The 24,716-nt window shown below is 51.6% G+C and overlaps 2 protein-coding genes across 8 annotated transcripts in view; both read right to left on the reverse strand.

Annotated features, from left to right (window-relative positions):
- Nucleotides 1-760, reverse strand: part of LOC107156985 (RNA-binding protein 4B) — a 12,031-nt gene extending 11,271 nt beyond the window's left edge. Inside the window, exon 1 of the mRNA XM_048807698.1 lies at nt 755-760. The gene's annotated coding sequence lies outside the window, so the exon portion shown is untranslated. The remainder of the gene's footprint in view (nt 1-754) is intronic.
- Nucleotides 761-5,652: 4,892 nt separating this feature from the next.
- Sptbn2 (spectrin beta, non-erythrocytic 2) overlaps nt 5,653-24,716 on the reverse strand; it is a 39,548-nt gene continuing 20,484 nt past the window's right edge. For 3 of the 7 annotated variants that reach the window (XM_048807689.1, XM_048807690.1, XM_048807688.1), the window contains 26 exons: nt 23,956-24,258; nt 23,159-23,312; nt 22,080-22,950; nt 20,553-20,690; nt 19,431-20,187; nt 18,789-18,991; nt 18,323-18,413; nt 17,968-18,114; nt 15,670-15,933; nt 13,425-13,649; nt 13,007-13,096; nt 12,409-12,669; nt 12,185-12,315; nt 11,749-11,953; nt 10,894-11,268; nt 9,980-10,224; nt 9,746-9,884; nt 9,394-9,478; nt 9,026-9,222; nt 8,564-8,706; nt 8,401-8,476; nt 8,258-8,326; nt 7,885-8,105; nt 7,424-7,597; nt 6,801-6,843; nt 5,653-6,515 (listed from right to left, as the gene is read on the reverse strand). In XM_048807689.1, coding sequence (XP_048663646.1) covers nt 6,282-6,515; nt 6,801-6,843; nt 7,424-7,597; nt 7,885-8,105; nt 8,258-8,326; nt 8,401-8,476; nt 8,564-8,706; nt 9,026-9,222; nt 9,394-9,478; nt 9,746-9,884; nt 9,980-10,224; nt 10,894-11,268; nt 11,749-11,953; nt 12,185-12,315; nt 12,409-12,669; nt 13,007-13,096; nt 13,425-13,649; nt 15,670-15,933; nt 17,968-18,114; nt 18,323-18,413; nt 18,789-18,991; nt 19,431-20,187; nt 20,553-20,690; nt 22,080-22,950; nt 23,159-23,312; nt 23,956-24,258 — 5,841 coding nt within the window. In that variant the 3' untranslated portion in view covers nt 5,653-6,281. Of the gene's footprint in view, nt 6,516-6,800; nt 6,844-7,423; nt 7,598-7,884; nt 8,106-8,257; nt 8,327-8,400; nt 8,477-8,563; nt 8,707-9,025; nt 9,223-9,393; nt 9,479-9,745; nt 9,885-9,979; nt 10,225-10,893; nt 11,269-11,322; nt 11,326-11,742; nt 11,954-12,184; nt 12,316-12,408; nt 12,670-13,006; nt 13,097-13,424; nt 13,650-15,669; nt 15,934-17,967; nt 18,115-18,322; nt 18,414-18,788; nt 18,992-19,430; nt 20,188-20,552; nt 20,691-22,079; nt 22,951-23,158; nt 23,313-23,955; nt 24,259-24,716 lie in introns of all 7 variants that reach the window. The other 4 variants (XM_015503184.2, XM_015503182.2, XM_015503183.2 and 1 more) reach the window with 3 other exon arrangements.

Here is a 24,716-nt window from a genome sequence, read left to right on the forward strand (position 1 = left end):
CCTCCCCTCCCCCTCGCGGGAGCCGGGCGACCAATCCCGCGGCCGCACACAAATGGTCGCCCGGCTCGGGGGCGGGGCCAGCAGGGGACGGCGCTGCGGGGCCGAGGTCAGTCCGCCCCCGGCTAGCCAATCACCGCCCTGGGAGGGGGTCGCAGCTCCGCGTCAGAAGGGCTCGGGACGCAACCACTGTGTGGGTAAACTCAGAAGCTCGGGGGAGTCGCTAGCCATCACAATGGGTCGCGCTATTGGGCCCTTGCAGAGGGGTTGCTGATGACAAAGGGTTATCTCACCGGGTCCTAAAAGGGAGTTACTTAGCTGGCTTGTCCGTTTTTATGGCAGCTGGGGGCAACATTTCAGAAACACAGCAAACCTTGACTTTTATTTTTTTGTAGCGCTTTAAACAATTAAATTTTTTTTTATTGCAAACGAGTTATTCATTAGTGAGAAAACAGAACCAAGGAACAGAAGATGATCTGCGATAGAGCTGGGATAGGACTAGGAGGTATATCTACCCAAACTACAATTTATTCATCTATATACGTGGCTGGTTTTCTCTCTCTGGCCAGAGTATAAGCTCAAAATGTGTGTCGTTGGTGGACACACCAAAAGAATACTTGGTACAGAGGACGAGACAGATTCCTTGCTTTAGGGTGGGACAGGTCTCCAAGTCCTCACCGAGATACTGGAGGAAGGTAACCGTCAATCTCCCGACTGACTTTCTGGCATTCAAAATTCAGCTGCGGTCTAAGGGCACCTCCTGGTGGCAAAAGGGAAGCTATTAGGTGGGTTCGCTGTCATCCTCCAACAAAGCAGAGACATTTATGGAGATTGATGGGTTGAATTTATCTCAGAGTAGAGGTGCCCGGTGGTTGTCAATCACCATTTTTCACTGTGGTGTCTCCGTAACAGCTTCTCTGATACTTTCAAGGCAATTTCTCAGTTGCCCTCCTCCACCCAACTACTTGATTATGTTTGCTTCACTGAATTCTTTTTGTTTCCCAGCCATTTCCGAAGATGCACTGTCTTTACAATTTTAATAACCCATACTGGTACTTGGCTCCCAGCTAATTCTATTTACCTCTCCTGTCCCTTTCCCTTTTCTCTGGACATTTCCAGTTTCTCTCTGTATTCAGACTTTTTTACTTTTGGACATCTCTAGAAGCTTCCTTCACCATTTCTAAAACAGCTTTCATTAATCTAATAATAATAATAATAATTACTATAATTATTATTATTATTATCTTTCATATTAGCAAAAGCGATTTCAGGTAAATTCTATTTACCTGTCTCCTTCCCTTCTCCTTTTCCACTGATGCTCCAGAAGAGACTTCTTGAGATAGTCTGAAACTTCATATAGTGTCTTTTGGATTCTGTGCTCTCCAATTCTCCAATTTTCTGAGGTTTCTGAAGCTAATATTTCCTTAGTAACTTTCATCCTTCTAAAACGTTCATTTCACTCACCATTCCTTTCCTTGTATGGTGTTTGTATGTTTATGTTTCGGTACTGAGTGCTGTGCTTTGACTATGAGGTGTCCCCCAAAAGCTCAGGAGACAATGTAGCAATGTTCAGAGTGAAATGATTAGATTATGAGAGCTGTAACCTAAGCAGTCGATTAATTCATTTGATGGATTAATAATGAAAATATTACTACTGTGCTGTGTGATAACTATAAGCAGGCAGGGTGTGATTGGAGGAAGTAGGTCTCAAAATGTAATCATCTTGTCCCCTTGGCTTCTGTCTCTTTCTTGCTGCTTCCTGGCTACTATGAGGTGAGTGGCTTTCCTTCCACACACCCTTCTGCCACAGTGCCTCACCTCAGGGCCACAGTGGTGGAGTCAGCTTACCTAAGACTAAGACCTCTGAAACTGTGAGCCAAAATAAACTTTTCTTCCTCTAAATTGTTCTTGTCAGGTATTTTGGTCCCAGTGAGGAAGAATTGGGACTATCACATGGGAATTGAAACTAGACCATCATACATGCTAGGAAAGGGGTCTACCACTGAGCCATATCTCTAGCCCTTTCTAAGATTTTATTTTGAAACAGAGTCTTGCTGAATTGCTGAAGCTGGTCTCAAATTTGCAGTCCTCCTGCCTCAGCCTCCTGAGTATCTGGGATTACATGTGCACACCACCATGCCCAGTCTCCTCTGTGTTCTTAACACTGTTTGTTCTCTTAGCTGACTGTACCATTCCATCTCCTTCCCCCCATTTTAAAATTTATTCCCTTTTATCTCCATTCTCATTCCTCCATAGGCAACAATTCTAATAAGTTTAATGTATATTACTTTCTGCTCTTGGAAGACATTTTTCATTCATTTTTTTTTCAAAAACTTTTTGTTGAAGAAATTGTCAAAAAAGTGCAAATGTAGAGACAATAGGTTAATGAACTCCTCTGGACACTTTATCCAGCTTTGGCATTATCAACATTTTGCTGATCTTATTTCAAGCAGCCTTTCCTTTTATTCCCCTCCCCTGGAGTATTTTGAAACAAACATCAAGATATAATGCTATTTTCCCCATAAGTACCTCATTATCTACTTCTAATTTAGAACATCAGCATTTTTTTTGATGCTGGGGATCAAACTCTAGGCAAGCACACTACCTACTGAGCCCATATACTGTGTTAATTATATTGGTATTCCAGTTTTGCCTAGATTGTTAACAAATGTCTTTTCACAGTTGGCCTCTTCTAATATGGACCTAAGCAAAGTTCATCCATCGTATATTTGCATAAATTATGTAAATTATGTGTGTATAGCTCACTCTTTCTTACTTTTCTCCATTAAGCAGTCTATGCTATGTGATATCTAACTCCTACGTAATACTCCATGCTGTGCAGCCACACATTTTATCTACCATCTCTGGATATAGAATACTGCCTCTGCTCCCCATCATTATGAAAAAGGTTTTAATTAACATCCTTATGTGTGTGCCCTAATTCTCATGGTAGTGTGTGGGGGGAGGATATTGCTGCAACGCTTGGTGAGTATACAGAAAACTAGCTTGTCTATGTAGTGCCAAGTTGTTCTCTGGAAAAGCTGTGCTGGTATACCCTTCCTCCAGCAGGGCACAAGGGGCCCTGTTATTTCTGTTTCTGCCATAATGTTTGACATTATCTGGGTTCCTAATTTTTGCCAGGATTTTGGACTTGCAGCACATCTTGGCTTGTATTCATTACAAGTGCTCAGTAGCCATAGTTCTTTGTTGTTTTGATTAGCATTTGTCTGGTTACTAATGATTTTAAGAATTTCTTCTTAAGTTTTTTGGGTTTACTCTCATGAATTTTCTGTGTCTTTTGTCTGTGTCTCAGATTGCAGTCTCTTTTTTGTTGTTGATGTGTAGGAATTTCTTGCATATTTCTGGATGTTGCTCTGCATTGGTTTAAAAAATCTCATTTCACCGTGTTAACTTTGGCCACAGTGTCCTTCATCGGTCAGAAATTATTTTTTATGAAATCAATTTTTATCTTAAAAAATTTGTTTTTGAAGTTTCATGTCTTTTCTACCCCCAAATCACAAAGATATTCTGCATTTTCTTCTATTAACAGTGTTTTAATTTTTTTACCTTTCATAGTGAGGTCTATAGTCCATTTCGAGAAATGCCGTCCAACAGAAATATAATGTGAGCCACATAAGTAATTTTAAAAGGGCTTGGGTGTTGCTCAGTAGTACAGTGCTTGCCTAGCATGCATGAGGTCCCAGGTGCCATTCTCAGCACTGCAATGACTAATAATAATAATAATAATAATAGAAAATATAAATGTCCAATAGGGCTGGTGATGTAGCTCAGTGGTGTGGCACTTCCCTAGCATGCACAAAGCCCTAGGTTCAATCCCCAGCACCACAATAAATAAATAAACATGAAATATCAGAAAAATTTCGGTAAACACATTAAAAAAGACTAAAGCCAAAGTTTGAAATCCACTTTAATGATATTTTGACTCATCATTTCAACATATAAAAATGAGATTTAAAAAAATTCCCCTGAAGTGCTTGAAATCCAGTGAGCATTTTGGACTTGCAGCACATCTTGGCTTGTATTCACTACAAGTGCTCAGTAGCCATGTGGCTGGTGGCTGCCATATTGGATCATTCAGGTCCACCCTTGCAGGTGGTGGTTAGTAAGAATGCAGACATGTTGATCTCTAGATAATTCATCCATTTTGATCTGTCCATATTCCCATTGCCTGCCTTGATGGTTTTTTTTTTTTTTTTGTGCTTTGACTTGTCTTGAATCCTTTACTGCCCCATTCCACCTGTTCTCTTTCCTAGAACTTTGCCTTTCCTCCACCCACAGCTCAAAGTCTCTCCCTGACCCTTGGCTTACCCTCTTCTCCAACCCGACCTTACTGAATTATGCTCTCAAGTAGCTTCAGCTGCCAGGTGTGTGCAGATGATTCTCAGACCACATTTTCCATCTTACCTTTCCATGAACAATGATGTTCTTTAGGGGTCACTTCAACTGCCCTATTTACACTTATGTTTTACATTCAAATGATCATTTCTCCATTAATTCTTCTCCCCCGTGTAAAAATTTCCAACGTTTGGTTTGCTGCTTTGGGGTACATATATCCAGGTTCCCTGAGCACTTATACTGTGTGACTGTCTCCTTCACACAGTGGAGGTTTTACCGCTGTGCTTGAAGCACAAAAGACGGTCTCTGTGTAGTGCTGCTCTATATATAACTGCAAGAGCATGTCCTGGGACTAAATGGAATAACAGAGCAGCACTACACATTTAGTCCCAGGACATGCTCTTGCAGTTATATATATATATATCTCCACATGTTTACCATGGAAGACTGAACCTCCCTTTCTTAATAGAAAGGGATAATTATCATGTGGGTTATCTGGTCCACCAGATCTCATGTTTGCAGCTCAGTCTAGTCCTAGGACTGCACATTACCTGTCTGTCTTAACTGATGTTATTCAGTCAGGGGTTTGCTCAGGGCTCCTAACCAATTATGCTAAAGATAGGGAAGTTTTCCTGAAAGATGGTTGTTTGTGTAGAGAAAACAATGCAAGAACAAAGGTTTTTTTCTGCAGGAGGTCAGCAAGGAGTGGCTGCTGTCAACAACACCTGGAGTCAAACGCGGTTGCCCTGCAACCTCCAATTGCCAAGCCAGAGTCAAGGGAGAAGCTGCCTGCTCTTTTTAAGATACTTGACTGGATCTAGACTATATGGTCCTGTGTGTGTTTTTATTTACATGCTTAGGGCGTACCTCATGGCAAGTGGATTAGGAACTGCTACTCCTTTGATCCTTGTGTAAGCTCTCTGGGGAGGAAATAGGCATGGGGTCGGTAGTCACCCTCTGTGCTCATCCCTTAAACTGTTGGGAGATAAAAGTCACAGGGCAGAGAACAGAGGACCCCTTGCCCACCATCAGGGCTGTGGTCAGGAGAGTTGAGAGACTCATGAGTGAAGAAAGTTGTGTCCCAGGTAAGGGGCACTCTCTGCCTTTTGACAGAAATACTGCTTGTTAGCATCATCCTGACCTGCTAGGGAGGCTCTCGGAATCATATGGTTCTTTGAGGGCTTGGAGGCTGGGGACAGAGTGGAAACGTGGCATGCAGGAGATCAGAGCCTAAGAGAGGAACATGGGCTTAGGCACAGAGGCTGTGGTCAGGAAAGCAAAGACACCCAGAGGCAGTGAGAGAAGCTGAGCCGTTTAATCACCTCCTTGGCCAGAATCAAGGTTGTGGCTGCCCCTGAACAACCCACACCTGGAAGCCACTGAGAGCAACTGAAGATAAAATGGCCACTTGAGTCAGAGGGTGAGGCAGGATGGGAAGGGACAGCTGCAGCGCCTCCAACTCCATCATCTGGCGCTCCTGCCCCTGGGGCCTGCTTCAGCTCTGAGAGGTTCCTGGCTGGTCCCCAGGGGCAAGGAACCAGTGATGGACAGTGCGCCCTAGTTGTGGTAAGAGAACGACCCTGAGGTGGGGCAGCCGCGTCCCACATGGCCTATGTCCGGGATGCAGTGCTATCCGCACTGTGCTGGGGGGATGGGACCATAAGGCTGGGGAAGATGGGAGAAGGGGATGGGAAGAGTGGGATTGGGGGTTGCCCGAGTCCCACCACCAGTCTGGAATTAAATAGAAGAGAAGGTTGTACTTGGGAACATTGGCTTGTCCCCAGTGACAGTTCCTGGTGATGGGCTGACCTTGGCAACAGACCCTAGCAGCAGGCAGTTGTCCTGACAAGAGGGTGGTCCCTGTCAACAGTCCCTGGCAGTTTCCTGAACAGAGGGAGGGAGCTGACCTGGGAGTCTTGTCCCCCTATCTACTTGTTCTTCTTGAAGAAGCTGAAACGTTTTTCTCGCTCCCGTTCTCTGCCGTCCTTGCTGCGCAGCACGACAGGCCCCTCAGCCCCTGCTGGTGACACTGGGGGCATGGTCATGGCCCGAGTCATGCCACGAGTGGCACTGGGCACCGCTGGCTCTTCTGGCTCTCCAGAGGCCGAGGATGCAGCAGTAATGGCCGCATTCACCACCCGCAGCCACGAGCTCATCTCTGCCTATGGTGACAGGGAGACAACATCTCAGCCTCAAGGACCCTGTGTGGGGGCTATTGGTGGCAGACAGCAGAGAAATGTGAAAGGAAAAGGCAAAAAAGTAGCTATTTCATCTCGGAGAGCATGTTTTGGTGTGGGCCTCCTAGACAACCAGTAGGCATGTCATGGGCTAGGTTATTATAAAGAACAAGAGGTGGACAAGGAAAAAGAGAGGGGAGGGAAGGAAGGAAATCTGCTACTGCAGGATTTTTTCCTCCAGGAACATGTGGGTGGGAGGGGAAAGCTTACCTCATCCTTGGCCTGGAACAAATACTCTTTTCCATCCTGTAAGCTGTTGAGAGAGAAAAGTCACAGAGCAGAGATGAGAATCTGTATGTGCCAGGTCAGTGCATGTTAGAGTTCAGTCCTCACCCAAGAGGAACTGGAGAACATCCAGGCAGCCCCCAGAGCTGTATTTACAGGTGTTGCACATTTTCAGATTCCCAGGTTTTTGCAGATGTACAAAACCAAATCCTTTCTGAATGCCTGCAGAGGGCCAGGGTGAGCTCGCTTCCATCCTAGGCCTTGCCAGCTGCTTGCTGCCGGGCAGAGCCATGCCTCTGAAGGTCCCTGAGGCAGAGCAGTGCCGGCAGGCTGCCTTGGGGCTTCCCACCAGGATGGCTTTTTAACTTGACATCATCAGTCATCAGCCTGCGTCTTAACCACCCCCATTACCCACCTACCCCCCCACCCCACCCACGCCCTCCTTAGTGTGCAGTACAATCTCTGCCTCTCCCTCATGCACAGGTGTCCCCAAAGTCCTGGCTTGGCAGCTCTATTCCTGTACTTCTTACAGGTGACCGCTCCCACTGGGCCCACCGGTGTCACTCCTGACTCCTCCTCCCATCCTGAGAGCACAGTGCAGTTCCTACCCCAGCTTGAAGACATGTTTGCGCTTTCGATAATCGAAGGCCACACTGCCCTGGGCCCTGGCCAGGCTGACAGGCACTTCTCCATGGTATGGCACTCCTGCACTGGCTGCTTTCGAATCTTTGTAAAAGCCAAGGCTCCCACGCCGCAGGACACAGTACACGTTCTGCCAGGATCTGGGTGGGACATTGCGCCAGTCAGGAGGCCAGATGGTCAAAGGGACTGGCGTGGGTGGGACCTACATTCTGGGGCCCCCTTGGATGTCCTGGAACTTGAAGTTCCTCTCCTGTCTTTACCCCCTCAGGCTGTCCCCTAAGGGCCATAGTGGTCCTGAGCCCCATCCCTTTTCCAAAGTGCCCCATTCTGAATAACTTTCCTGCCTCCAGAAACATCCCCTCCAGGGACGCCTCCCCAGAGGCAGGAACCTGAGAGGCCACAGGCACTGCATGGCCAGGCTGGGTACCTGTTGGCAGCCTTTTTGCCGAAGGCCTCCATCTCCTGTTTGCGGCAGAGCATTCCCTCCATCTGCTCCTGGGCAGAGAGCTCTGGGCCTCGAGTGGGCAAGGTGGAGACATGGGCTGACTCAGACGACCTGCTCTGGGGCATCACAGGAGCAGCTGGGCCGCGGGGCCGTGTCTGCCTATCTCCCCGTGGCCCATTGGCCTCATCCCCTGCACCAGATCCCTACGGGGGAAAACAGGATGAGACGGAAGGTGTCTCCTCAGTGGGTTGTGAAACTCCCTGGCTGCGCCAAATTTCCTTGAGTCTCTGCCCTCTCCCATCCTCAGACTCCTTGCCCCCCTTTTTAGCCCTTCATCTCAGGTATCTATACCCACACCTGCAGGGGGACTCACAGGCCCTTCTGGGAGGCTACCCTGCTCAGGTCTCTGTTGTTCCAACAGGAGCTGCAAGGACAAGAAGCTGTGAGAGGGTGTGTGAGGTAGCCAGGGTTGATGGGGACGCTTGGGGACAGGGTTACCTGTGAGGATTCAGCATCTGTGCAGACCCCATTAACGCTGGGCACCTGTGTGGATGGTGGCAGTCGTGGATGGGCTCTGGAATGGCCAAAGATGATACAGAATTAGTTCCTAGCTTGCTTGGGCTTAGCCTCATCCTGCTGGCCCAGGTGTCCTGGCTCTCACCCGTCCCAGGCAGCATCAGGAGCTGTCTGGCTGTCCACCAGGTCTCCTTTGGGCAAACCGGCTGTGGGCTCCGGAGCAGGGGGCTGTTTCCTCCGTTCCTCCTCCTCCCTCTGTCTCTTCCTCTCCCTCTCCCGCTCTTCCAGCTGTCAAGAAATGCTGAGGTCAGCGTCAAGAAGGCTCATTTAAGAGGAGCAGGGCACAGGGGAAGTTGAAATGTCTTAGCTCTGGTCTGAAACTGGAAGGAGGGAGAAGAGAAATCTGACAAGACGGTGGGGACAAGGAGCAACAGGGGAGATGGGGGTCTTAGCGTCCCCGGGGGAAATGAAGGCTGTGGTGTCATGAGGCACTCTCAGCTCACGCGCAGGAGGTGCTGATCAGAGGGAAGAAAAGAACTGTCTTCTCGGGCAGAGAGAGGATGGGTCTGGGGCAGGAAGTAGGCGCCCCGGGGCCCAGAGCCCTCACCGCAGTGAGCTTCTCCAGTGCGCTGAAACGCTCTTCCCAAGCCACCGCTGCCTTCTGAAAGGCTTCATGCCGCTTGATGAGGCTCTCCACTTCATCCACCGTGCAGCCCAGCTCTGCGCTCCGCACCAGTGGCTCTTGACTGCACAGCCAGGCCTCTGCCATCCCTGCATCTCTCCCGAACATGAGCACCTCCAAAACTGCCAGGATTAGGGGTTGCAGAGAGTTGGCTGGTCAGAGAAGGCACAGAGAAAGCCACTGCCCCAGAGCACTGCCAGATGTTGCCAAGGGTGGGTGCCTGGAGTTTCACACCCAGGGTTCCTGATCTCTCCCATCCCCCTGTCCTGGCCTGGTTCCCTGCAGAGGCTCACCAAGCTGGAGCCAGTCCATCTTTTCCTGCCACTTGTCAGCTGTCTCCTGGCGCCGGGCTTGCAGCTGAGACAGCTTCTCTGAGATCTGGGGACAGAGACGAGAGTCAGCACCCAGTTGGGCCTTTCCAGAGTCCTCAGGGGTTCACTGAGGGAAACTAGTGATTTCTGATGTCAAGAGGTTGGTAGTTCTAGAGGAAGGATGGGATGTGAGAACTCTCTGAACAGCACCAAGGGGACAGAGAGTGAAAGAGTTCTTGCTGAAAAAGAATAAGAGGAAGTAGGAAGACTCCTAAAAAATCAGCACTGAGCTCTGCTCGGTGAGGCTGGCCCACCTCCATCAGGCCTCACCCACCTCCTCGGCTGCATAGTGGCTCCTGGCCAGCAGCTCCTGCCCCATGTCGATGCAGGAGGAGAAACGGTCTGCTCTGGCCTCAATCTCTGCTTTGATGCCTTGTTGGTTCTTGATGACCAGGTCTGCAGAGGACACGTCCCTGGGAGGATACAGACACAGTATCTTCTCCTACTGCTCCCAGTCCCATCACAGCCACCAGCCCACAGGAGCCATAGAGGCTACTGGGTGTCTCACCGGGGCCGCTCCTGGGCATCCATCTGCACATTAATGCCGTCCATCCACAGCATCAGCTCCCTGACAGCCTTGAAGAAACGGAACTTGTCTGTGGTGTCCAGCAGCAGCTGGCGGCGTGCAGCAGAGCTTCCCTGAAGCTGGACCCAGGCCTCGGCTACAGCCTGCATATGGCGGCCAATCTCCTCAGCCTTATCTCCAGCATAGGCCTTCTGGAGTCGGTGACCATCATCCTGCACCTGCTGGACCTGTAGGGTCCCAACTGAGAGTCAGGCAGAGCAAAGAGACTTGAAGGAGCTGCAGCCTCCCTTGGACCTAGCTGCTACCTCCTGCCCATTTCACTAGCCAAAGAGGAAGGGGAGGAATGGGGTGGGGGTGGGGCGAGAAAGATGATGGCAGATGCCTGGCCGAATGCTGCTCTGGTGCATCTCATTTAAGGGCCTGGGCTTAGCCCAGGAGGTGGGGCTCTAAAGGGGACCACTGGCCAGTAGAGCTTTCGAAGGCCTGTTCTGGATGTGAGGGACCTCATAGCTAGCTAGGATGAGCCTGCAGAAGGGATTTGGTGGGGCTGACTGGCTGTATAATAGATGAAGGAAGAATTCATGCTTATTTCACTGGATCTAGAGCTGTAGTCTGGGTGGTACCAACAGGCAGCAAGAATAGTCCAGCCATCAAGACCACCTAAAAATGTCATGGCCCTCATGGAGGCTTGTGAAGAAGTCAGTGAATATGGTGGCTAGATGTTGCTTGGCTGGGATGTTTTCCTGGACTGATTCTAACCTCATCTGTGAATGGCCCTCCAGAGGGGCCATCCTCCTGCATTTCTTGAGATCCGTCCTGGCAACTAGGACACCCCCTTGCTCCCATCTCCTACAGTCTCCCCTCAGCCTTCCCCACCTCCTCGGCTTGGCTCAGACCTGGGCACTGAGGGCCTGGATGTCGTGCTCATAGGCACAGTGTCGGCGCTGCAGGGCCTCAGCAGCATTGAGGTCACGGCCGGTTCCATCTGGAAGCTGCTGCTGCTTGTGCTGCACCCGCGCCAGGGCTTGGCGGGCCCCGTGCAGGAAGCGCTGCAGCTCGTACGCAGCGGCCAGCACTTGACCCCGTGTGTCCAGCAGCTCGAGCAGGTCAGCCCAGGCCTCATTGAGACTGTCCTTCCACTCAGCCACGGTGGCCCGTGCGGCATGGCCCCCCGCAATGAGCCCATTGGCCAGCGTGTTGGCGCTATCCACACGCTCCTGACCGATGGTGCTTGTGTCCCGAGAGAACTCGCGGAATTTGTCCCGGAGCATCTGGTGGAGGAAGCAGTTGAAGGGACAAGGTGTGACACTGAGGGAAGAGGTTCCTGACTGATGGAGTGGGGTCCTCTTCCCCCAAACTGGGGACCCACTTCTCTTCCCTGTGTCAGGTGTGCCAGCGCGAGTCAACAAGCAGTTGCAGCAGCTTCCCACCCACCTGTTCAGTGTGTGCCACTCAACAAGGACACATCCTGACAAATGCACCACACAAACTAAGATGGCTAAGATGATGCAGTCTGTCATGTGGCACAAGATGGCACAGGCCTAATTGGTAATTAACTTCCTTTCTATCCTTGCCCCACCTTGGCCCCACGTTCCTCTTTCCGCACAATTCTTCCAATTATAAACCTTAAAATCCAGGAGATGGCAGCTGCTCTGCCTGGCCCTGTGTCCCTGCCCCTCCATGCTCTGCCCAGGTCCAGGCCTCGTCTCCCCTGGGTCCTGGTCCCTTCTTGGCGTCCTCCCCACACTCACAGTCACGTGTTCGTAGTCCTGGCCCAGCTCGTGGGAGGCTGCCACCACCTCACGCTCCTGGATCCACTGCTCCAGGTCATCCAACTCACGGCGGAGTTGGCACAGCCGGAGGTGCTCCTGCAGGCGCTCGCGCCGCTCTCCAGCCAGTTCTTTCAGGCTGGCATACAGCTTGTCCACCTGGGCCTGGCGGATTGATATCCTCGTGCTGCAGGGAATGAGGAAGGCACCTCAGGGTTTAGGAGACACGGCTGCTCTGATGCCTGGCTTGTTCTGAGCCCTGTCCCTCTAGGCCCCCAATTGCTCATCAAGTCCAGGCTTCTCCAGCTTTCTAGAATGTTCTGTACATACACAGTACAGAGGCACCACATCCCAGCACCTTCAGAAAACCAGTTCCCTCTCCTCCAGGGGATGGGCCCCTTGACCTCCTGGGGCTCACCTCTCTGGGTGGTCATGGTCAATCATGTCTTGGCTGCTGGCTGCCAGCTGGTGGATGGTCTGGGCGTAGTCAGCCAGGGCTTGCTCCAACACCTGGTGTTTCTTCACCTCTGCCTGGGCACTCAGCTCATCCTGGAGAAGGGACAGTGGGCCTCAGGCAGTGGGGGGGTTGGGGAGGCTGGCAGTGAAAAGAATCAGCCGTGCGGACTCAGCCGCGGCTCTCACCTTGGCTTTCTCCTGGCCCAGCAGGTGCAGCTCCTGCTCACCCATCCAGGCCTCGGCCTCTGCAGCATCGCGGTAGAACTGCTGGGCCCTCAGGGCCTCCTCCAATCGCTTCCCGCGAAGCTCCAGTTCGTGGCTCAGGCGTTTCCACATTTCTTGGAGCTGGGCCAGCTCGGGGCCTGCTGCTGCTGTGCCCAGAGTCCGCTGCCGCTCTGTGAGGTCAGCAATCCGGGGCTCGTGGCCTTGGATCTCTTTCTGCAGGGTCTGTCCCCGTCATAGAAGAGGACACTATAAGGCTTGCAAAGGGAACGTGGAGCCTCCACACCCTCCGACCTGTACAACTTCAAGCACCCCTTTCACCCTCTTCCCTCTCTTCCTTCCAGAGCCCTCTCACTTCCCTCTCCCCAGGACAGGATGGTGATGATGCCCCTTCAATCCTCCAAGAGATCCTATCCTCCTCGGGTGGGGAAAAGCAAACCACTGACGTCTGGGGAGACACAGTGTCAGGGAGGGGCCAGAGAAACCCCTTCTTAGAGAAACAAATGTCCAAGTGTGGGGAGACTCTTGGGAACTTTTCTTTTGTCCTCAGCCTCTGCCTCACCTGGTTTTTCTTCATGAGAAGCTGAACACTAGGCAGGTCCTTGCCATGTTCCATGGAGCTGGCCATGGGCAGCCGCTCCGTCACCCATAACTGGATGAGAAAGAGGACGTCAGTGGAGGTGCAGAGGGAAGAGTCAGCATGGGGGACTGGAGAGTGGGGATACCTACAGTTACAGGTGTGAGTGTGTGTGTGTGTGTGTGTGTGTGTGTGTAGGGAACGGTCATCTCTAGCTTCAGGACAAAGGGATCTAGAGGACATCCCCAAGTATCTTTAGAGGGGATGTTCTCAGTGCTGAAGGGAAGAGGGAACAGAGCACTGCTGGCATCTCCCCAGAAGCCAGGAAGGAGGCTGGAGTGCCACATGGCAGGGGCAGCTTGCCAAGATGAAGATGCTCTCAGGCCCAGCCCCAGGGACTCACAATCTCATCCTCCACGTCCCGGTGGAACTGGTGCTGCTCACGAGAGGCATGCAGGCGCTGGCAGCGCTCCTTCATGGGCTGGCACAGGGCCCTGAACTTCTCCTCCACAGCTCTTGAGGTCCTCTCCACCTCCCCTGCACCCTGGTCTTCCTGGGCCAGTGCCTTTGCTTGGGCCTGAATTGCCTCCACCTCCTTCTCTCTCACAGCCATCTCCCGTTCCAGCATCTGCAAATGAGGAGAAGGAAGGGAATGTAAATTGCACATTTCCACCTTCAAACTCAGAGGAGATACTAGTCTCCAATCACGATTTCTCATCCCCAGGTCTTACTCCAGGAAGTACATCCTTTTGTGGCCTGGATTGATCTTGAACTTTGATATATGGAGGAATCCAGGTTGTGTGATAACTGTGCCTGTTATGAATTGTCAGGTGGAATCGTCTGTCCCAAATCCACTTCAGTTGCAAATCCACATTTCCCCTGCTCTGTTATGTTGGAACTGGATGGACCCAGTCAACATCTCTCCTTTGCCAACTGGTGCAAAACCAGGCCTTGTCAGTAGAGGCCGCTGAAGGGATGCTACAACTCAGTACAGGAAGGGCCTCTCTTCCAGGGTACTTCTGTCTCCTACAGCAAAACTGCTTACAGTGTGCAAGAGATCCTGTGACTCTGTTCCTCCAGCAAGTTTTGCTGGCACTCCCAGGGTAGTTTCCTGCTGGCCAGCCTGGGCTTGCTAGATGCAGACCTGCTTTGGCTCATGACACCCCAGCAAATTTCTAGTCCATTCACTTTGGCTCTCCAAAGAGATCTGAAATTCAGCTGTATGATTGCTTCCTTGGGGTTCCTCCTTGGCCCTAGGAGTATAGCTTCTTCCTACATTTGCTATTTTAGTTTTGTTTTTTTTTCCTACAGTCCTGGGGATTGAACCCAGAGGCACTCAACCACTGAGATACTTTACCTTTTTTTTTAGTTTTTATTTTGAGACAGGGTCTTGACTGAGTTTCCCAAGGCTGGTCTCAAACTTGATATCTTCCAGCCTTGTCTCCCAAATATCTGGGTTTATGGGTGTGTGACACCACACCTAGCTATTCTAGGATTCTTAAGAACAAGGATCAACAAATACAGCCTACCACCTATTTTGTAAATAAAGTTTTATTGTAATTCAGTCTGAGCCTTTTTTTTTTCTTTTTTTTGTCCTACAAGGTCAGAATTTAATAGTTGTGACAGAAACAATCTGATTCACAAAGTCAAAATATTTATTATTTGGCCTTTTACAAAAAAAGTTTTCTGACCCCTGCTGTAGAGTCCTCTTTACACCTGTCAGTTTAGGTGTGGTTTATGCCCTCCAAAACTCATGTTGAAATTTGATCCCCAGTTTTAACAGTATTGAGAGGTAGAGGCACTTATAAGAGGTCATTAAGGTACACTCACACAGTTCTTGTGGGACTAAATTAGTTACCACAAGAGCCAGTTGTTATAAAGTAAGGCTGTCCCTTGTGTTTTGTCTCTTTCACATGAAATCACTTCCTTTCTGTTCTACCATCAATGATGCAGCTTGAGGCCCTCACCAAAAGCTGAACAGATGCTGGCGCCATGCTCTTGACTTCCAGAACCATGTGCCAAGATAAACTTCTATGCTTTATAAATTACCCAACCTCAGATATCCTGTTATAGAAACAGAAAGTAGACTAAGAAACATCTTCAGTAGTTAACCACCTTTTGCCAGGCGCAGTGAGACACGCCTGTAATCCCAGTGGCTTGGGAGGCTGAGGCAGGAGGATCTTGAATTCAAAGCCAGCTTCAGCAACTCAGCAAGGCCCTAAGCAACTCAGTGAGACCCTATCTCTAAATAAAATACAAAAAAGGGCTGGGGATGTGGCTCAGTGGTTAAGTGCCCCTGAGTTCAATCCCTGGTACCAAAAAAAAAAAAAAAAAAAAAAAAATGTTATCCACCTTTTACTAATAAATACGTCTTTTTACAAAAGTTTCCCTGTTCAGTTTACTAATGTAGTCTGTCTCCTGACTTTCCTCTGACCATTAACTCACTCCTGGAGATTCTGACACGGTTGGCCTGTAGAAATCATTCTGAGAGCTGGGTGCAGTGGCACATGCCTATAATCCCAGCAGCTCGAGAAATACCAAAAGATATCATGCAGCAGGCCTTAGAATGATCTCCCAATCTCAAGATCAAAGGCACTTCCTCCTTTCTTCTCCAGTTCACCCTCCCCCCTTGAAGGCCCACGGCGCACCTGCTGCTTCTTGAGCAAAATGTTGACGCTGGTCAGATCCTTGCCATAGTCATCGGAGTGCAGCTGGGCCTGCAGGCTCTCTAGCCAGCTCTCCAGCGCTGAGCAGCTTTGGGCAAACAGTTCAGCACGGTTGGCATCAAAAAGGCTGCGGGCCTTGGCCTGGGTTGTGGTCTCCAGCTCATCCCAGCGCCTGTGCAGGTCTCCCAGCTTTTCTGACACCAGCGCTTTCAGTTCTGGCTTCTCAAGGGTCAGCTCTCGCCCTTCCTGGGTGGCAAGACAAAGAGGGTGTAAATGCCAGAATTAGAATTAGACACCACTGGGTGGCTCAGAGGTAGAGCACTTGCCTAGCATGTGTGAGGCCCTGGGTTCGACCCTCAGCACCACATAAAAATAAAATATTGTGTCCACCTCTTACTAAAAAATAAATGTTAAAAAAAAAAAAAGAATTAGACATCACTGAATGTTATAGGCCAATGGCAGACCAGGTACCTGAAGTATGGACGATCATTCTAGGTCCTCACGTAAGCTCATTAGCATATGCTTCTAGAGGCCCCTTCTTCACTGCACAGTCCTCACTTCTGGTTAAACTGGCTCCTCCTCCCAGTTCTGCTCGAACCTCACTTCAGTTAAGAAGCCATTGTAATCTTTCCTGGTGCTCATGGCTTCTGCTGCTATGCTGCACATGAACTTGGGTTATTTTCTCTCATTCCATGTTTCTCCACTTGTTACTCCTCACTTGAACTGGAGCGAGCGAGTCCTACCTGGTTTCCCCACTCCCCACCTTTTGGTTGAGGACTTCCTCTCCTCCCTTCCCTTCCTTTCCTCCTCCTCACCCTCTCTTTCATACCTGGGTTTGAACTGCAAGCATGCTAAGCATGTACTCTACCCCTGGGCTATACCCCGACCCAAAGTACCCTGTCCAGATGGTTGACCTTCCATTGCTTCTCCTCATTCCCCTACCAGTGCTTCCTGGGATCACCTGCCCTGAAAGTGCCCTGCACTAGAATCCTGATTTCAGGGTCGGCTTCTGGGGACACAAGGCAGACACTCCCTTCAGGCCTCTTTATAACACTGCCAAGGAGAAGGTGTCAAAGGCTAGCACTGCTTGGGTAGCTCTGGGACATACTCCGCACCCAGGAACCAGGACTTTTCCTGACCTGGCCAAACGTGCTCTTCTCGCCTTTGCTTCCACCAGTCCCTTCACACATTCTGCACTCCTGCCACATTTCCTCCTTGTCCACAAAGGTGCCCCTTCTACACCTCTGGTTTTCTGTTCACACTCTTTTCTCTACCTAACAACATCTTTCCTTCAATGTCTTGGCTTGTCCTCATTTGCTCATCCTTCACAGACTGTCCTGGCTTGCTCCTGCTTCTAGAATCCCCAAATCTCCTCTTTCTTTAGCCCCCAGACTTTACTGGACTCTCATATGGCACTCAACAAAATCTGCTCTGGATTTGATTCAGCTGTTTGTATATATATCTCATATCCTGGCCACAGTATTGTTCCTTGAGAGTGGAGCCTGCAGTGGCATCTTGTACAGCAGCAGCAAGTATATATTTGCTCAACAAATGGAAACACTGAAAACACCCTGGTTTCCTCTCCCCAGCCATCATGCCCTTGTGGGAGGGAAGGTGTTTTTTTATATTCCAGGCAGCATAGCAGTGTGCTGAGCACACACAATGGTCTCCAAGAATATTTGCTGAGTAGAAATAAAGTTATTCTAGAAGAGCTGGGTGGGAGACCAAGTATCAGGAACAGCAATCCTCAAAAGCAAGGACTGGTGAACCATGGTGGATGGGCCAAGTCTGGCCACTGCCTATTTATATAAAGTTTTATTGGGAGACAGCCATGCTCATTCATGCATGTATTCTCTATGACTGCTTTTGCACCACAATGGCAGAGACAAGTAGGTGCAGCAAAACCATATGGCCCACAAAGCCTGACATATTCACTTTCTGGTCCTTTACAGAACGTCTGCAGAGTACTGATGAAGACAGCCATCTGCTCTGGACCCAGGAACAGTTATGGCTTTGAGCCAAGGCTATGGCCTGGCACCCTACTAAATTGGGCTTTCTCAAAGCTCTGAAATCACTGTCCCACAGCCCAAAGACATTTTATTTCCTAGAACACAACTTGCCACTTCAGTGGTGTGACTCCAGAAACCCATGATCTCTAATTCTGAAAACCATGGCCTGGAGCTAGGCCTGCAGCCTGGACTGTGGCCTGCACCGCTGAGAAGACACTGCCTGAGGCGGCCCCAGATGCTCACTTCTTGCTGCTCCTGTCATGCCACTCACCTTGTCCACCTTGTCCAGCCAGTCCTTGTTGGCGGCTAGCTCGGCCATGAATGCCTGGTGCTTCTGCCACTTGGTGTGCAAGTTGCGGGCCTCGTCATAGGACACATCCTGAGCTGTCAGCATCTTCTCGTCAATCCAGAGTTTCAGCTGGAGCAAGCACAGGTCAGGATGGAGAAGGTAAGGGGCATTTTGGAGCGGGGGAGAGAGGGGACCAGGAGATGTGAAAGACTCAGGAAGAGGCCATGAAAGCGTTTGTAGGCTCCAGCAACCCTGCGATGCTCTTACACCAGGCCCAGGGTGAGGGCTGGGAAAGGGGTGGATGGAAAGAGGTGCTGCAGGGACCTCGGTGCCTCACCTCATGACAGTCTTGCAAGAAGTGCTGCTGCTCTCGGTTGTCCCTCAGGCGGCCCAGAAGCTGCTGCACGGCTTCTTGATTCTTCCTGTGTCTGTAATGACAGTGCTTGTGAACCCTAGGCCTTGCTGTGAGAGGATGTGGCCTTTAAGTAACCTAGAGGCTTCAGTCCTCTTCCTGTAGGGATAAGCCTCCCAGAAACCCCACCAGACACCCCAGGCAGGAATCACGTTTCCAGGCCTGCCACCTAGTAGGCTCTATTTTGCCCAAGTATGCAGGAGGCAGACCATCCCAGCTCCTGATCCAGTCCCTCTCCCACCACCCTGTTTTCCCCCTCTACTACTTTGCTGTCAGCCCCCTATCTCCTGCCACCTGTCAGGTCTCCCATGCCACATCTCCATCTCTGAGACAGCCCTGTTCCACTGATTTCTCTCTCAGACCCCTCATTTATCTGCCGGCCTCATCCCACCTGCTCTCGATGGAATCTGCCTTCTCCTGGATCTTCTCGGCGTGGATGTTGCCCTCTGACACCAGCTGACGCCCAGCCTCCAGGAGCCCACGGATGCGTTCCCCATTGGCATCCATGGTGCTCATGAAGTCTTCCAGCTTTTTAATGGCAGCATCAGCAGCCTGGAGTGTCCCTGGCATCTCCGTGTGAGACAGAACATACTCCTGTGTGGAAGCAGGGAGCAAGCTCACTTCTCAAAGCATACAGATTCCATCCCTCAGACCCAGCCAGGGACACAGATGAGAGGGTGGCCAGCCTCAGCAAGGGTGGAGTAGCCAGATGGCTCTGAAGATGAAGGGGGGGGGTATCACTAACTTGGGGGACCCTAGAAAGTTCCAAGGGAGCTGAGCTGGGGCCCAAATCCTGTTCGACCTTATTTGTAGCAACCGATTTGATTTTAAAATAGTTATATGACTTGCCACGCTTTCTGTGTCATCTAAAGTCGGCTTTGGTAAGTTTTGTTTATCATTTTTTTCCCACTCCTTCCTGCCTGTGTTATTTCCTCAACTACTCCACCCGCTGACACTATCCTCTTCCTCACACATCCCCTGGTCCCAATTTTCCTATTCTTCCTGGGTGGGACCTTGACCCCTGGCCTCTCACCTGGCTGCTGAGCACACCCTCAGCCTGGCGAGCATCCCGTAGGAATCCCTGGAAGCCATGAGCCTGGGCCAGGCGGCCTTGCCGGCTCTCCCACATGCGGCCCAGCTCCTCCCAGCCGGTTCCCAGGGCTTCCAGCCGCTGCCGTAGGAAGAGGCACTGGGGATCTGCCTGGTCCCGGGTCACCTCCTCGCCCAAGGCCCGCAGGCGGCTATACTCGCTTTGGGCACGCTCCACTTCTCCCCGTAGGCCTGCGTGTTGGGCCAAGAGGGCCTCAGCCTCAGGCAGGGTAGCCGGCCCTTCTTCGGAGGCCACAGCGGTCTGCGTGCGACCTAGCCAAGCCTGGAAGTCATCCAAGCTGCGCAGGAAGTCCTGCAGCCTCCGTGCCTCACCCAGGGACTCTTCTCTTCGCCGCATAGTGGCTCGTAGGTCCTCCCAGCCAGCCTGTACCTCCCCAAGCCGGGTGTTGATGGCAGGGGCTTGGGCCGGATGGCCAGCAGCCAGGGCATTGGCCTCTCGGGTCAGTTCACCCACCCGAGCGGCGATGGCCTCCAGGTCCCGCTCGGTGCCCGCCAGCTTCCGTTGCAGGGCCAGCACACCGGCCAGATCATTACCCAGGCCCTGGGTGGACTCGATAACTTTGGTCTTCTCTCTCATCCAGGCCTGGGTCTCCGTGCACTCTAGGTGGTAGTTCTGGATGCTCAGGGCTGATGTCAGAGCTCCCTTCTTGCCATCTGCCAGGGACCGAAACTGCTGCCACCTGAGTAGAGGGAGGGAGTAGCATGTAGAGCTGCTCAACTTCCCTGGCTGGCCAGGTACATCTGGGGTACCCCTGCTTCTCCCCACATGGTGCACACCCACCCACTTCTGCCTTTGTAAGAAGGTTGCTCCCCATCATTCCCTTGCCTCCTTCTCTTTTTGATTGTTCCCCATCCAATCCTCAGCCTCCTGGGACCACTTTCATCCCATTTCATCCTTTTTTCTATTTATCCTCCCCAACTCATTCCAGGCTGGTCCTTCCCCTTGTGTTTAGCCCCCTCCCAGGCCCTGCCAAACCCTCTTTGAAGCACCATCTCCAGCTGCTTCCTTCTCCCTCAGTGCCCAGGGCTGACATCCCCAGCCCACCTGTTGTTGAGCTGCTTCTGAGTGTTGAGAATCCGGTCCTTCCCTGGAGGGTTGGCCTTTAGCAACTGCTCAGCTATGTCATTCACAGCAGTAATTCGCACTGCCAGGGCATTCATTTCCGGCTCTAGGGTCTCAAACCTGAGTGGGTAAACAAGCAGAGCACGAGGATGGGAGGCAGAGAGGCCCCAGGCCATCTCCCTTAGATGCCTGCAGAACTGCCTCCCTTCAACACAGGGCTCTGTCTCTGCGATGCTTTGCCTACAAGGTTCTCAGGGGAAAAACTCTCCTCTCTGGGGTTGTTCAAAAAGATGGTGAGGGATAACCAAACTCGACCTTTAACAGAGGTTCACTTACTCTCTTGGGGCTCACCCTTTAGCCCCCAACCCAAGCCCCACCCCACCAATAAAAAATGAAGTGACAACCAAAAGCATGTGTCTAAGTGACAAAGACGTGAACTCTAACTTCTCTCAGGGATATTTTATATTCTAGTGGGGCAGGTCTGCAGGATTTTTCTGTAAAGGGCCAGGCATTTTAGGTCTGAGAGTCACTGTGTCTGTCCCAGCTCAGCTCTGGGGTAGTAGTGATAAGGGTCACCACAGACAGGATCACCTCCTGTCTGTGGGCATGGCTCTGCCCAGCAAAGCTTTATCAAAAAAAAAAAAAAAAAAACAAAGAGAGCAGGCTGGATTTGGCCTAAGGGTTGTAGTTTATCAGAACCTCCAATAGGATATCTTGAAAACTTAAAAAAAAAAAAAGTTTAATTATATTTTTTTTAAACCGTCAGGAAATTTGATTATGGGCTAATGATAGGTGATATCAAGTAATTGCTCATTTTGTTCTAAGTAATAATGGTACTGAGGTTCTATAAGAAAACTCTCTTCAAAATGATTTTAAGATATTATTCTGTGAACCTCATGAGAGGTTCTGCCTAAACGGTCAATATTATTATATTATAATATATATTATAATTCCATATTCAATTTTAAAAAATATATTTTTATGTATTTATTTTTTATCCCCCCAGCATTAGAGATTGAACCCAGGAGTGTTCTACCACTGAGCTACATCCTCAACCCTTTTTATTTATTTTTTTATTTTGAGACAGGTTTTCCCTAAGTTGCTGAGGCTGGTCTTGAACTTGTAACCCTACTGACTCACACCTCCTGGGATTAAAGGTGTGTGCTGCTAAGCCTGGCTTTTCCTCCTCTTTCTTAAAGGATGTATCCTGAAGACTATACATGTGAAATAACCGGGAATAGTTTTTTTAAAAAGGGAGTGAATCAAAATGAGCACCATATTGACAACGTTGGACCCTGGGGATGGATGGATAGGGTTTTGCTGTGAAATGCTGTCTACTTTTGTTATGTTTAACATTATTATTAAAACTTAGAAAAGACAACCATTAAGACAGAAGGATGTGATTAAGGCTCAGTGAGGTGCAGTGGGCAGCTTTATGGTGGGAGTGGCCACATCTCACCCTGGCCCCAGCTCACAGGCAAGGGGGTCCGTAGCAGCTACAGGCCCTACCTCTGCTGCACCACCTCGAGGTCCTCCAGGCGCTCAGGCAGGGTCAGCCCGTTGAGCCACTGCTCCTTCTCCTCCACCCAGAGCCCACAGGCCCCAGCCTCGCTGAGCATGGTGTAGAGTGCCAGGGCTGCTTCCAGGGCCCGAGCACGCTCGCCCGCCCGTGCCTGCAGCTCCTCATACTGCCGCTCCAGTGTGGGCACCCTGCCCTGCACCTCGGGCGTGCGGCTCAGTGCGGGAGGCAGGGCCACAGCCTGTTCCTTCAAGGCCTCCAGGGTGGGTCGGTGGCCTCGGATCTCCTCCTCCAGGGCTCGGTGCTGCCTGGCCAGGGCCTGTGTGGAGAACTCGTCGTGCCCCAGCTCAGGGCTGGACACTAGGCGCAGTGCATCCACCAACCAGGCCTCCATGTCGTTTGCGTCGGCTTGGAACTGGTAGAGGCTGGCAGCCTGAGCAAGCTGCTGGGCCCGTTCCTCGGCCAGGGCCTCCAGCCGCTCCCACTGGGCCTGGAGCTCGGCTGCACGGGCAGCAGCCTGGCTGGCTCCAGGATGGCCCTCTGCAACCAACTGCTGGCCCTGTTCCAGGGTGAGCTTCAGGGGCCCCAGCCGGCCACTCATCTCCCCCCGCAAAGCCGTGTGCTTGTTGAGCAGGCGGAGGACACCGGTCAGGTCCCTGCCAGTGTCGGCTGAGGCCAGGAGGTGCTGCTGCTCCCGCACCCAGGCCTCAGCCTCTCCCACTTCCCAGAGGAACCGCCAGAGGCGCCGTGATTCCTCCAGACGAGCCCTCCGAGCCGCTGCCAACTCACACAGGGCCTCATAGCTCTGCTCCAGGGTAGCCACCCGCTCTGACACCAGCTGCGGGTCACATGGTCTGTACTCTGAAAATAGTCATGTGGGGTTCCAGGGCTCTGGATCCTCTCCACCCACCTTGGTGACAAATCCCCGACCCCCTCCCTGGCTCCAGCTCCTCACCCAGCATCCACCATCAGCTCTCCTGTCCCCAGCTTTTCCTAGTCTTCTGCCTCTGCTCTTAATGTTGCCCTTCCCAGCCCTGTCATCTCCAGGACCTTCCCCTCTGGTTCTCACCTTTCCCTGGGTCGCAGAAGCGCAGGGCAGAGGCGCTCACAGCCCGCACCCTCTCAGCCTGCACGGCGATGTCAGCCTCCACCAGCTCGTGCAGCTGCAGCAGGTCCTCCACTCCAGCCAGGTGCTTGCCCAGGTCCTGAGACTGCAGCCGCCCCTGCCGGGAACACGCAGCATGCTGGTGCCCGTCTGAGAGCCTTCTTGTTCGCTGCCAGTCAGGCACACGTGCCAACCTCCGGGGTCTCCCTTCCAACCTCTTTGGGTGGTTCCAGGTGTTGCACCCAGGCGAGCATACCTGCTCACACCCACATGCAGGGACGCACCACGGTTCTGTTTAGGCACCCTCCCATGGAACAGCCTTTATGCAAATTCTGCTCCTGGAATCTTTGCTGTGACTCATTTCCTTAGCCCCAGAATCACAGACAGACACCCTCCTATTGTCACTGCTCTGCCCCAGCAGCCCAGCTCCCTCCAGTGCCTCTCCTAGACCCTTCCTTAGGGCCACCTATGGCACAGAAGACTGCAACAACTCTAACTGGTCTCTGTGCTCCCACTCTGGCTGCCCACGGCCTTCTCCACATAGTAGCCCAAGGGACCCTTTTAACAGGTAAGGCAGAATCGCATCTCTCCCTCTCAGAACCTTTGAATCACTAAGTGCTCCATGCTATTTTGAATAAAGTTCAAACTCCTTGACCCTAAAGCCCTAGTGAGCCGGCCACTCCCCCCTTTATCTACTCAGGCCCTCTCAGCACCTCCACGATTTCGACCACTGGAGCCCCACCACTAGCACCGGCCGTTACCTTCATCTCTCCCATCCAGTCCATGAGGTAGAGCAGGTCCTGAAGCACTTTCTGCAGCTCCAGGTTGAGGAGGAGCCGCTCCCGCCGCCCAGCCACCATCTGCCTCAAGAAGTCCCAGAGCCGAGCCACATTGTGCTGCCGAGCAGCGATACGCTTGATGTCGTGGTAGCGCTCGGCGGCCAGCTCGGCGGCCACAGCATCCACTGCCTGCACCCGGCCGCTGTAGGCCACGATGTCGGTCTCAATGGCTTCGTGCTTCCGCACTGCTGCCTCAACCGCAGCCAGTTCCAGCCCAAAGTTGTCCTGTGGCAGAGAGCAGAGAGGGGAGGTCTGGGAACCAAAGGACAGAACCTCTGCTGGCCCCAGCTGCAAGATGCCAGCCCCTCGAGGTGGCTCTCAGTTTCCTTTCCCCCATCCCACGATTTTTTCTCCTGCTTGAGCCCCTGGCCCCCGGACCTGAGTCTGTCTCTTGCTTGTTCTGACTGGGGATGGAACTCAGGGGCGTCCCTTTTGTTTTTTATTTTGAGACAGGGTCGTGCTTAATTGCTGAAGCTGGTCTCATACTTGTGATCTTCCTGCTTCAGCTTCCCAAATTGCTGGGAATACAGGCATGTGCCACTGTGCCTGGCTGCTCCAGAGTTTCTCGGTCTTTCTGCCCGTGCGGTGGATTTCGTGTTTGATCATCTCCCCACCTTGCAGGGCTCCTTACTCATCACTGTCTCCCTTCCATTTCAACCCACCAGCCGGGATGTCCCTGGAGG

The sequence above is a fragment of the Marmota marmota genome, unplaced genomic scaffold, assembly GCF_001458135.2.
Source record: "Marmota marmota marmota unplaced genomic scaffold, marMar, whole genome shotgun sequence".
Taxonomy (NCBI): Eukaryota; Metazoa; Chordata; class Mammalia; order Rodentia; family Sciuridae; genus Marmota; species Marmota marmota.